The 13,184-nt window shown below is 35.1% G+C and overlaps 1 protein-coding gene across 2 annotated transcripts; it reads right to left on the reverse strand.

The window, feature by feature from the left end:
* Nucleotides 1-3,170: 3,170 nt before the first annotated feature.
* On the reverse strand, nucleotides 3,171-7,656 carry LOC149481354 (uncharacterized). Of its 2 annotated transcripts, XM_089705665.1 has the most exons (3): nucleotides 7,400-7,656; nucleotides 7,110-7,191; nucleotides 3,171-4,368 (listed from the first exon to the last, which is right to left on the reverse strand). In XM_089705665.1, the coding sequence occupies exon 3, from the start codon at nucleotides 4,337-4,339 to the stop codon at nucleotides 3,833-3,835; it is 507 nt and encodes a 168-aa protein (XP_089561791.1). In that variant the 5' UTR covers nucleotides 4,340-4,368; nucleotides 7,110-7,191; nucleotides 7,400-7,656; the 3' UTR covers nucleotides 3,171-3,832. The 2 variants fall into 2 exon arrangements, with proteins under 2 accessions (XP_089561791.1, XP_089561790.1); XM_089705664.1 differs by lacking the exons at nucleotides 7,110-7,191; nucleotides 7,400-7,656 and adding an exon at nucleotides 4,629-4,717.
* Between the last annotated feature and the right edge of the window lie 5,528 nt (nucleotides 7,657-13,184).

Consider the following 13,184-nt stretch of genomic DNA (forward strand, 5'->3'; position numbering starts at 1 on the left):
GCCTTCTGCGCGAAGTTCAGGCCCGCCAAGTTACGTTGGCCGTAGTGTACGTATGTTACTACTTACGTACCTACTTAGGCAAAATAGATTTGTACATCAATTTTTGTTTATCTGTAATCAATTATCACAAATATTTCCATCGACCATATACACTACTTTTGGGATTTAGTTCTACCCGAGTGAAGCCGGGGCAAACGACTACAAGTACAAACCATCTCAACCATTCAGTGTTCAATGAACGTACAACAGTTAAAATGCAAATGTAATTCCCGGAAACATTTCACAGCCGCGCCCATCGCCCGTCCGCGTCGGTAACAAAACTGATAAATTGGTCTGCTTCGATTGTCACTGCACTCCACACTCCACACTGCACTACAGAACCATTCTACACGTTTGTCCTTTTGTATTCTAGTGTCTTTTAAAAATTTTCTATTCCCCTGGCAAATTGTTATTGATTATGTAGATTGCCGACTGATACTTGTTGGCAGAATACGTAGGTTATATAGGTTTCAGCTGGTATATTCATGTGTCAACTGTACTTTTAAAATAATATGATGATCTGCAGAAGCAAATATTAATAAGTATTGGTAGGTTCTAAGTAATTTGCCTCATTCACATCAAAGTAACGCTTTTATAAAGAGTGCAGAAGAAACATAATGTGCAGGTACCATTAGGTACCTTGGTACTAGGTTTCAAAACAGTAACGAGCATATTAATGCTCGTTACTGTTTTGAAACCTTGAAACACGGTTTGTTACGAGAAAATTCGAGAAAGATTGTTATTTAATCGAATAAATCTAATAAATACACGGAAGAGAAGCATAATGAAACGTTGATTTCATTAGCAACACCGCCGTTTCGTGTTAATCTGAAAAATTACAGCGAAAGGTACCTACGAACAGGAATAATTAATATTTATCGCAATAAATCACCGAAATGAATCCACCCTATTGCGCAACTTCGCCGAATACATTACAATAAATGAATGTATCCGAGCGCGCAGCAAAAACAAAGATATAAATATTATCAATCGCCACTTTATTACCTATCCCGATATTGTAGGGAGACAACAATTGCCTAATAAATAACCGGGACACGCTCAGTCATTACTGTGCGCTCGTGAATCATCGGCTGTTTCCGGCCGCCGCCGGCTCGCGTCCCTTTGCGGCGTCCCTTGCGCTTTATCGCGCGGCTACACTACTCGTGTTTCCTGTACGCCGGATTTTATGCACCCCATAAATTATTGATAAACGTTTACGAGATATTGCCGCTTCTATCTGATATTTATTAACACCTTATGATTTCTTCTAATCGATTAATCTTTCAAAGTGTAATATATGTTGCTACTGTTAACCTTTTATCGATTTTAAGTTCATTTTAAATTGAGATTTCGTTAAGCTATAACCATTAGAATATACGAATACATTTCAACTGATAAAAGATTTAATGCTTAATGCGTAATTAATTAAAGAAATGATTATTTATGACAGCGGTATAACTAGAAATAGATACAGTAGATAGTCAAATACCTTTAAAATATTAACTTTAATTACCTACTCTATCCCCACGTTATTGATGCATGACGCCATTATTCAATATGAAAACAAACGCATTGACAACGGACCCTTTTAAACTTTGATTAAATATCCTCAATTGGGTCAAAACAAACATAACTATCCTTTACATTTCAATATCAACCGTGACCAATTTTCAAATCAAATTACTGTATACATTTCAATTAGTGCTTAAACCCTCGTTAACATCGTCCAGTCAAACCTCTGTCATAACAGTTGACGGGCTATTTGTATACGAACCGATTACCAACATTAAGGCAATTGCAGGATCGTTGAGTGGGGCGTAATTACACCAACAATGATCGCCATGTTGTTGCTATGGAGATGGGAGCTGGGACTGTCCGCTGGCGTGCGTGTTTATGGTATGTGCACTCTGCTTGAACGATTTTGCGTGTATCTGTATTCTGTATACCGTGAGTCGAAATTGCAGATGGATCATGGAAGATTCCGTTGGATTGGTTTTAGGCTTTAGCGTAAAAAATCTTAAGGCAGAAAAAAACACAGTAAAATAAACACTTATGTAACTTTAAATAATATTAATTGATTATGTTCCAGAAGTGTTCCAGCAACTTTCTTTGCTCGTTTTTTCTTTGCAAGCAAGTGGTAAAAAAATATTATCCTGACTTTGATCTACTCGATTGCATTAATCATTCGTCACTACCTACCTGATAAATAAAGCAGAAGAAGCTTATCAAAAACTATTTAAAGTAAAAGAATGCAACAAATAGAAGATGCTTTTCAAAAATAAATATATTTCAATGACGATTTCGATTAGGTATTTTCTGAAATGCAATTTCATTCAAAACCTATATTTACAGATTTTGCTTTTTAATTCAGGTATGTTTTGTAAAGGCACAGATTACTAATTATTTTTTTTAAGCCTGAAATATGGTCTCATAGCGGCTAGTTTTGATAACCGCAAAAAAGAAAGAAGAAGAAAATCCGCGGTAGATACTATTTAGTTACCTACTTAATATATTTACAAACATAAAATTTATTTGAAAAACAGATTTCAAAGATCATTTGCCCCTGAGCACGGCTATTTATTACAACCCGTGCACATCACACTTTACATAACTATCTTTTAAATTCCACCGTGTCCTTGAAACTACGAAAACAAAATGTACTCATCTAGAATCTAGCCCTTATCCCCTCCACATAAGGACTTCAATCCTGCTCATAATGCGATGATGCGTCAACCTGTTTTCGTACTCAACACAAATAAGTTGACATTTCAATTTCAAATCAAGATCACGCTTGACCTTTCTATGTGCGTCGGGATCAATAATTCTTCAGTGTCCTCCAAATGTTGGTAATTTTGCTTCTCAATAGTCTAGCTCTCACAGGTCACATACTCTGTGGCTGTGAGAAATAACGTCAAAAATAGCAGACAAAATATCAATTGAAATCAAGATTGAAATGCAAACAAGTTTATTGACAGGCAGATACAAATAGAGGTATTTTTATTTTTAGATTTGAAAAAAAATAATAGCATTACGCTTCCGTCATCTAGATGCCTATAAAAATATAAACCAAGACAGGAATTCTGAATTAGAATATATTTTAATTACAATTTCACTTTCTCTTATATTTATAACAATACATGGTGTATAACTTATACAATATTATAATTAACTATTTTGTCTATGTGGCTTCTTTGAAGTTTAAACTTACAAACAATGTAGCAACATAATGAATCGTTATAAAACAAAGCTATTCGAAAACAATCAACCATTTAATTCAAATTAGAGTAACGTACTGTATGGCTTGTCGCAAAACCATCGATATTACATTTTGCTAATATCAGCAATAAGGGTGGCAAAAGTATTACTTCCCAATTTGTCCGATTGGCAGCCCTGCTAACAATGTACTATATCAGCACGTTGCGGCCTTGTTAACCGTTTCTATTCAAGGGAACAGCTCACGTGGCTCCAGGAACATTATTTGCACCTTGTTGCTGTGACCGACTTTTGCTCACTTATATTGTTACCACTTTAGCCTATATCCGAAAGGTTTCCCTATAGCAATATGTTGTGTAAATTCTTTTGGTTCCATATATTCAAAATTACACAAATCTTTATTATTTTATTTATGACGATTCAAAAGTGCTTTAGAGGAAGTCTATTTGAATAAATAAATTTTTGAGCTTGAGTTTGAGTTTTGCATTGCAATAAAATTGAATTGAAAAAAAATGTAATATCTACGAGGATATTATTATTATATTTGCACGTTTATTTTAGGCTTAATATTCGCCATGGGCTATTCCTCCTTTAAAAATTCTGCAAGCTGCGCCATTACTCCTTTGTGAATCTCTATAACATGTTCCACTATATAAATAATATCGATGTGTTTCTTAGCAATATATTGGTACAGCACTATATGTTCGATGACTTTCTTCCAGCCACGTTTCTTCAGAGCGAGCGTGTGGATCCGCCTCATGTCTATGATGAGCTGCTTCATTCTTCCGTATAAGAAAGCCATCTTCATGGATGGACTGTCCTTATATTTCTCGAGCACGGGGTCCAAGTCTCTCAGCCTCGCCTGGGTTCCGTATATCGCCTGTTTCATCAAGTCCATCGCTTTGTGTCTCACATCCATCTCCTTTGGTTCCAAATACCGTGCTTTCAACCGAAGGGCCGGCTTCGGACCGAACTCGTTGATAAAAGTTGCAGGATCAACCAGTAACTCCTCGTCCGATAGGTTTTTAAACAGTTTCATGTTTTCAATCTTCTTCTGTATCGGTGGGTCGTCGTCGATTGATTGCATTGATGGGAAATTTATACAGAGCAGCCAAACTGTAAATAAAACATTTGCAGAATACAGATCGACGTCAGACGTGAGAGAATATTTATTAACGAGGTATATTTTTATAGAGATGTAAAAATTTACATATTCTTATATTTTCACAGCCATCTTACTTCTTAGTCCGGTAGGTAGCAAGGCCCTTTATATTTTCGTAGTTGACATTTATCAAAAATGTTTAATAAGCGTTTCGTGACAATAATTTAAACGAAACGTTTTATAAAAGTGAATTAAATACCAAGGGATTACTTACATGTTGCAACGGCGAGAAACATATCGCAAGAGCGGCTTATCGCACGCTTAATGATGTGTTTTATTGCTTTGAGAACTATTCGTAAGAGAAATCTCGCAATTTATTGATGCGAATGCAGTAAACATTACGTCATTTCTTATTAAAATAATATTTTTGTTAAAAGATCGAAGAAGGAAACGCCAGTAATGATATGCAAAACTATTCTCAATGTCATAAAATAAAACTTAAATATCTAAAGGTTGTACTTACAATTCAATATCACAGCTATCATAGTAGAATCTAAAACGAAGAAAAATGGTCCTGTGGGTCGTCAAACATTAGAGTTATAATTGACTACTTGTAGGCTGTAGCTCGCGGTTTCACTCTAGTTCTACCTACCCGGCTAAAAAATGTTTATCTTGTTTTGAAGAAATAAAGATAACAAATCCAATTAATAGTTGTTTTTCGGGAAATACTCAAACATCTATCCATCCTTCCAAACTGTAACTCACGTAGAAACTATTTAGTAATTAGTTATAGCTGTGCTTTATAACTTAATATCTAAGTAACTACATATATAATATTTATAAAAAGTGACTACCAAACGATATTCCAGCCAAACATTCCATCTTGTATTTCAAAGCTGCATCACTCGACACTCCATCGCTTGATTGAGGTCCATATGAAAAACCTACAAAGAAAACATCAAAAACAGCAGAAAATCCCACTTTTGAAGACGAACATCAAACAGCACAGTTAATAGCTAATCTCCTACGGAGGGCACTTACTCGACATACAGAAAATTAAAAAAGAATTGCCTCCGGTGCGAGCAGCCCATCCCCTGTAACTCCCCCTCCCCTTGTAACCTCCACACACACACGAGGGATGACAACTATTATTAGGGCGTTTTCATCAGTGAGAATAAGCTTGTAAGGTGGCAAAGAATTGTGATTCATTTTTGCATCAATGCTTAGTTCTTTGTTCTTCTTTATATGTAATAGTTAGTGTCGTTGCTTGTTAGTTATTACCTACCTATATTTTATTATAAATTATAATATAATGTATATTTTGTCATATTATGAGACCGCCTCCTTGGTACAGTGGTTGACGCGTGAGAGTAAAACCGAGGGGTCCTGGGCTCGATTCCCGGTGGAGACGAAGAAAAGAAAAATGTCTCGGTCTGGCAGGACATAGAAGGCTGATCACCTACTTGTCTCTAAAGAAATTCGATCAGTGAAACAGATGTATAATGCATCTGCCCTTTACCCCACTAGGGGGACATGGGACTTCACACATATTTTGTTATGAAGTATCTACTAAGATATTATGACGCTGTTAAGACCAAAATGCCCTTGAGAATTCGGGACTTTGCCCAGCCCCTAGCCCCGTCTATTTGCTCCCAGCGCCATTCTCAAGTGAGCGGCGCGAAGCTTAACTACTTGCTTGCCTAGCGATCGCGATCAGATATCAACACGCCTGCCGGTACAAGGCGGAAGTCTCACGTAGGCATCCCAAAGAGTGCAGAATAATAGACGGGGCATCGTTAAGAAAAGATAGTTGGTTTTTAGTTTATTTTCGTGATTCAATTTGTTGGAGAACAGATTTAATGAAATTTGGGTATGTGATAAAAGTAGTTTATTGAAAAAATCACCCATTAGTTTGTCCCAGGTAATTGTATTCCTGAACAACTTCGAGAGTCGCCCCATGAACAGTGATCGGTTCCGGTGTAATGTGATCGTTATACATGATCTTAGTTTTATCAATGTTCATGCGGAGACCGATGCGCTGGGATGAATTAGCGAGGTCGTTCAGCATCTCTTGCATGCAGTGATTCGGCCATTATCACGATATCGTCAGCAAAACGCAAGTGCGAGATGTATTTACCATTAATGTTAATACCCAGTCCGTTTTCCATCCAGTCCAGCGTCTTGAACATATCCTCCAACGAGGTTGTGAACAATTTCGGTGAGATAACATCACCTTGTCTCACACCTCGCCGTAGATGGCCGCCGTAGATGTTCAGTACGCCGATTCTGAATTTGAACGGTCATCGTTGCAAAATTATAGTGATCTCAAGTCTCAACACTTGTATGTATCGCCAATCGACCTGACACCGCTGTAAGGATTCGCGAACAGACCACGTTTCGATGCAGTCAAAAGCCTTCTCATAGTCCACAAAAGCGAGACAAAGGGGCTGATTGTACTCTTCGGTCTTTTGCATAATCTGCCGCACAGTGTGGATTTGGTCTATGGTGCTATAACCACACCGAAACCCGGCCTGTTCTGCAGGTTGAAATTCGTCGAGTCGATGAGCAAGGCGGTTTGTGATGACCCTCGAAAACAACTTGTAAACGTGGCTCAACACTATACTAGTTAAGCGAGTAGATTTATATACTGTTAACATTTTTGTATATTTATTGTTAGAGTTGTGTAGTTGTACCTACTGTGTTTATATGTATCTTTAATTATGATAAGGGCTGAAATAAAGAAGTAGGTACTTACGTAAGTATACGTATGCAGATTCGTTCCTGATTGTTGATTTTGCTCATTTTGCTCTCCGGTTTGCTTCTTACGTTTATTTTTACTAAAATAAAAAAGAAAATTGTTGTTTTATAAGTTGCGACTTGCGAGTTTCAAGATCAAACAAAATAAATATCGAATGCTAAGTAAGATGTGCATTGAACAATCTTCTTGTAAGTACACATAGGTATTTTATTACCACACGACATTAGACCTTATGTATAGCGCCTTAGGTAATATAGTCGTAATAGTAAATGAATTAATGTACTTACTTTACAACTTCCATCATTCTATCGTATTTTTTACGATACGAGCGCTTTTTTGATATCCTTTTATTTTTATTTTTGTTCCCCATTATATATAATATTTATAATTATTTTACACACTTAACTAAATATTTACACTCCTTTATACCTAACTCCACTAAACAGTAAACACTAAATAAGTATGTACACAGTATTAAAAATTTTTAAACTCAAGTTTTTCGATGTTTTCGATGCACAAAGGGGAAGCACAGGTCCGTCTAGCAAGGCGCGTTGGCGTACACTGTCCGTCTGTCCAATTGTATGGGAGTAAACGAGAGCTGCTAGAAGATAATAATAAGAAAATATGTGATTTAAGGAAAAGTGTGGGTCATATGCGAAATATGACTCGTTAGAGTTTCAGGTATGAATATGTTGACTTCGTGTTTTAAATTGCAGACCCGTACGTCAAAAAAATAAAGACATAGAATCGTTTAATGATGATTTTAAGACCAATCTTTGCAATTATTTTCTATCGAACCGATTTCGTCCAATTATGTATCCATTCCGTCCACGGTCTTCGAAATAATATGATGAATATTAACATATTTTTTTTTGATGGGCAAGTATTATCTTTTTTCAAAAAACTGCTCAAATAACTTCAATTTTAACAAAATTGGGTCTTGTCAGCCTCTTATGTCTTAGCAAGATCGTGAATCGTGATAAATTGTATTTATGCCAAAATTATACAAAAACAAAATCAAAATTATAAAGCTTTTAGATACAATATGTGAAACCCAATAAAATTTAATGTGAACAAGATATTATGTGTTTTTAAAGACTAATTAAAGAAATCAAAATCCCGCCCACTAAACTAGAATACATAATAATTATGTTCCAAATTTTCCAAACTTTTCGCCAGCGGCTTTGCTTGCGTCCACTTTACATAGATTCTAACCCCAATCCAAATTTCATCCCTTATTTTATAAGCTATTCATTTGAAAAATATAGGTTCAACGATTTACATGCAAAGCATGAGACATTCACATTTATTTTATTAAGCAGAACAATGTATTTTAATAATGAATACCTAGGTATGTAATCTTCTTATATATAAAAATGAATCGCAAAATGTGTTGGTAAGCGCCTAACTCGAGAACGGCTGAACCGATTTCGATAATTCTTTTTTTATTATATTCCTTGAAGAACGAGGATGGTTTTTATGTAGAGAAAACGTAAATATGTACCACGGGCGAAGCCGGGGCGGACCGCTAGTAGGTAATAAATATACCTATAATTAGATGTTATTAATTAGCTAATTCTTATTTTTTTACTGAAATTATGTTGATGTAAAATTGTGGATAGGTATATGTTGCCTGAATAAATAAAAAAAGAGTGTGTGTGCCGAGTATACGTGTCAGAAGTGAAACTTCTTTGACAAGATTTAAAGATACCAAAATCGCAGTCTTGAAATTTTATTCTGAGCTAAAGAACTTTCACTTCAATAAATAAAAATTAAAATAGCACATAAAAGTACATAATATTTAGTATTTATGTGTGAGCTGTAAACCCCTACACGGCCTAGCAACAAAATGAGTAATGATGGTAATGGCTACTCATAACAATGCCTACAGTTTATCTCTTCAATCTCAACATTAATATTATGCAGTCTCTGTTGTGTGACTTTACACTAATCGATGTTCAAAAGAAAGTTGATTGCGTTTACAAAGATGAGCTACATGATACGCAATAATAACACGTATTTTGCGTGTTTCAATATTAAAATGATTGTATTTATAAATTAAGAAACATCAGCATTTCATAAATGTACATAAAAAAGTAATCTAAGAAGTATTCTTTATAATAATTTCAATCTAATTACATATACCTATACCCAATTTCACCAGGTTCCTTAATTTCCTACCGAATATTCACGAAAGTAGCGGTAGGTACCGATCATTGGTACCAATTCTTTATTTCACAAAACTATGCATAACATTTCTATAGCTCTAAAGTGGTACTGGCATCTGTCAGTCCGTCACACACAATGACGTCACACACCATTAGTTTATACTATTTGGTGTAGAACCACGCTGGCTCCCCTCATGTCGTCAACAGTCTTTTGGGCGTATAAAAGCACATAAAAATATTCGCTTACATGACATTTCGTTGATACAAAAAAATAAAAATAATGTATTTTTTAAACGACAGTTCCAGTTCCAACTTCCAACTTAAAACGGCGGATTCTCAATTCATAGAATTTGTTTTACACGGTTCTAACTTCTAATAAATAAAACCGTTGCCAGAAAATCAAAACTATAATATAGGTAGGTACGTAAAGTCACGGGTACAGACTACAGACGTGTAATTAATACTAAGCTTATAGTAATTTGTGAATACATATTTTTGAAGTAAAACTTCTTTAGGCGCGACTAGGGAGTAACTCAGATTTTTTTTCTGACGGAAGTAACGCTGTGTAGTTTCCGCCATTTAAAAATAATAATTCTGATTGGTTGTAAGTATATGTCATATACTACACGCTTCTTGACTTATACGCCAGCTAGTGGCAAATATCATAATCAATTAGGATTATTTATTTTAAATTTTTTTGAAAATCTCTAAATATAATTGTTTATTTATTACTTTTAAAATAAGTAAATTAAAAATAAATTTTCTGACAATTGCGACATTTTATAATATTCAATAACAAGGTTATATTGACATGTGCGTTTTACTTCAATCGCGCGTAAAGGTTACACGCACACACTTTTTTTTTTCTTATAAAGAAGTAGGTAAGTATTAACATTTAAATGTAAATAGTTAAATACGGCAAGTTCAGCTTTAAACTGCACTTAAACGCAATTTTATGCTTAAAACCTTGTTCATAAACAAAAAACGCTATATGTGCTACATAATTAAATATCCTATACCTACATGTAGTTATTCTCTCACAGGTATAAAAGCAAACGCAGTGAAATATGTTAAAACGCACCCCACCGCCCATCCTATCAGAAATTTTTAACAGTTTTTGCATACCCACCCTTTGTTTCGTACGTGGGGTGCCCCCCGTCCCCCGTGCCCCGTCCCCCGCACCACCGCACCCCCGCGACCCCCTCGATATAAATAGCTGTCCTCGCTCACTGCCAAGGTTAAATTCGATCGATACGGGGGTGTCCATTTGAAGTTCATTCTTAACTAACGGGACTTTCCCATTGAATTTCAGTATGCTTTATAGGTGATTATTAAGGGTGATTTATTCGATTCAGTTAGCTTCTGTTTCATTGATAATAATAAATAGAGATACTGATAATAAATTAAGAGCTTTTAGAAATCATTAGTAAATGAATGAATGAATGAATGAAATATGAATAGAAATCATTAGTACATATATGTTGTAAGTATTTGTTTAAAGGATTAATTTTTGCAAAACAAGTTTGATTAAAATGTGTCATATTGTAAATGTATCAAACGGTCTTAATTCGGGTGATATTAGAAAATCTAAGTATAATGCATTCCGTATTATAACTAGAGAACTAGAGAAATACATTGAACATCTTAAAACACAACTGCTCCTTTCGTTTCTTATGAAGTGAATGCTAAACATATATTTGTGTCATCGCCTTGTTCGTGAACTGTATTTCATCCGAACCATGCTTTCGAACGTAAAACATTAGAGAATTGCGCAATAATTTAAACATTACTATTAGCAATTCCACCGGGAATTTCCTTAGAATAATTTGTAGTGTTGACGCACATGTCTAGTGACGAGCCAACTTTCGTTCCGCTAATGTTCTTATGTGTAATAAAAAGTTTAAGAGGATATTGTCGTTTTGTTTTCACTCAAATCTATGGACGTAAATATAATGACGTCGGTTTCAGTTATTTGGAATAAAAATAGCGAGGCATCTTTGGGAAAATGAGAAAAGTTTTGCGACGCTGCGATGTTACTTTCGTCGCATAAATCATGAGTATATATCATAAAACAAAGTTCCACGCGTTGTTTTATTTGCTTTATATACACTTTCGAAAGCTTTCTTGCTTTCTTTTTACATAATATGTGAATAAATTTATGTAGGATCTGATAAATCAAAAAGTGTGTGCACCGCAATGACCCCCACCACGTTAGTTGAAGGACAAACCTGACAGCGCTCGGTTCAGAAATCAAATAACACATTTAATGTTATACAACCTGTGATACATCGCGTGTGGAATTGTATCGAGGTCGCTGGTTCAATCCTAATTATGTAAGGAAATTTTGTTGAAATAAATTACTGTTTTTCAAAGGATCACACAAAATGTACGATATTGTAAATTATGTTGGCTACTATTTTAAACTTTTCATTGTCAGATTTTATTGATAAATTCAACATTCTTTACACTATACTGTAAAGGCTATAAACTAATAGTTTATATTTAGGGTGCTCACTCCAGGGTCACTTAGAAGTTAGAATGCATCAGCTGTTTGCCTTCAAGATAGAAATACATGCCTACCTTTTATGAATAAAATATATTTTCTGAATACATATTATATACTTTACCTTTAGTGATGTAAGTTTTGCAATTGCAATAGCTGACTAATATTTTTTTAAATTAGACTTTTGCCAATATAAGTACGAGCAAGTGAGTTCAAATGATAAATGTTTTACATTGATTTTATATCTATTTTAAGTAGCTATATAAATCATATCCCATTATGAACTAAAAACAAAGACAATGTAGCCTTCTATAATATCACATAACAGAATTTTTCATTCCACGAAATAGACAAAGAAATCATACAATAAAGCAATCGACGACTGAAACACTGGGTTGGAGCGGTTCCAACAGCTCCACAAGTGTTCACAGGTGTTCAGTGGCTAATGGGGTTACCCCCCACCCCCACTCCCAGTGGGGTCCGATAATATAACATCGGTAGTAAATAGTACTTAATACCTTGTCGATATTTCATACGAGCATGACTATATCATGTATAATAATTAATAATTGTTACGTTTTTAACTAACATTTCTAAAAAACTGGGATTTAGGTATGTACCTATTAATTATTACTTTGACAATTGATTAGCGCAGTGTTAAGTAAACTGACTATTTCATCAAAGGATGTGGGTCATGTGGGTTCATCAGCGATTTTAATAATTTGAACTGTGTTATCTCCTAAGTCCTATCATACCAACTAGAAAGATGTCCTATTACCTATACTAGAAGGCAATATTAAAAAGCGGATAATTTATTAAACTTTACCAGTATCGATTTTGCTTTTATGTATCTCTCATCACCACAAAACACAAACTTTGCTTAGAAGCACATTACAAGTTAGTACAGTCCTTGAAAAATAAAATTAATTTAAACATAAATAAATGTAAGTTCTAACTTCTAACACTCACATTATTATGTAATCAATAGAAATTTTCCACAGATACTCAACATGATTCAATCCCCGCCCGCTCCCCGCCCGCTCCCCGCACCGCGAGCGCCCCGCACCCCTCGCCCCTCGCCCCTCACGCACGCAGATTTAACAAAAGCAAGAGCAACTAAATTATACTAGATTTTTTGTCGACGTGATGTCTTTCCTTATTGTCTCAGCGAACCCTCACTTGACGCTCGATTTGGGGAGATTATTGCGTGAGGGCACGTAATATCTACCTATTTAGTTTACATCATTGTTATCAGAACGGGTTAGTAGTGTTATATTCTTATTATTTGGGATTCATTTTGATGCTTGAAATAGCACAATTGAATGATGTGTTGTATTGATACTACCTTGATTGTTAGTTGCTACAAATCATATCAATGTCACAGATTATTAAATAGTAACA

This window comes from Colias philodice, chromosome 17 (genome assembly GCF_061535455.1).
Source record: "Colias philodice isolate Cphi_HAF_F1 chromosome 17, ilColPhil1 Martin Lab GWU primary, whole genome shotgun sequence".
Taxonomy (NCBI): Eukaryota; Metazoa; Arthropoda; class Insecta; order Lepidoptera; family Pieridae; genus Colias; species Colias philodice.

Excerpts from the sequence above, each read along its gene's own strand:
- LOC149481354 (XM_089705664.1), bottom strand. The coding sequence starts at position 4,650 with ATGTTTCTCGCCGTTGCAACAT. Across the intron at positions 4,369-4,628 it reads GTTTCTCGCCGTTGCAACAT|TTTGGCTGCTCTGTATAAAT; the intron begins GTAAGTAATCCC and ends TTTTATTTACAG.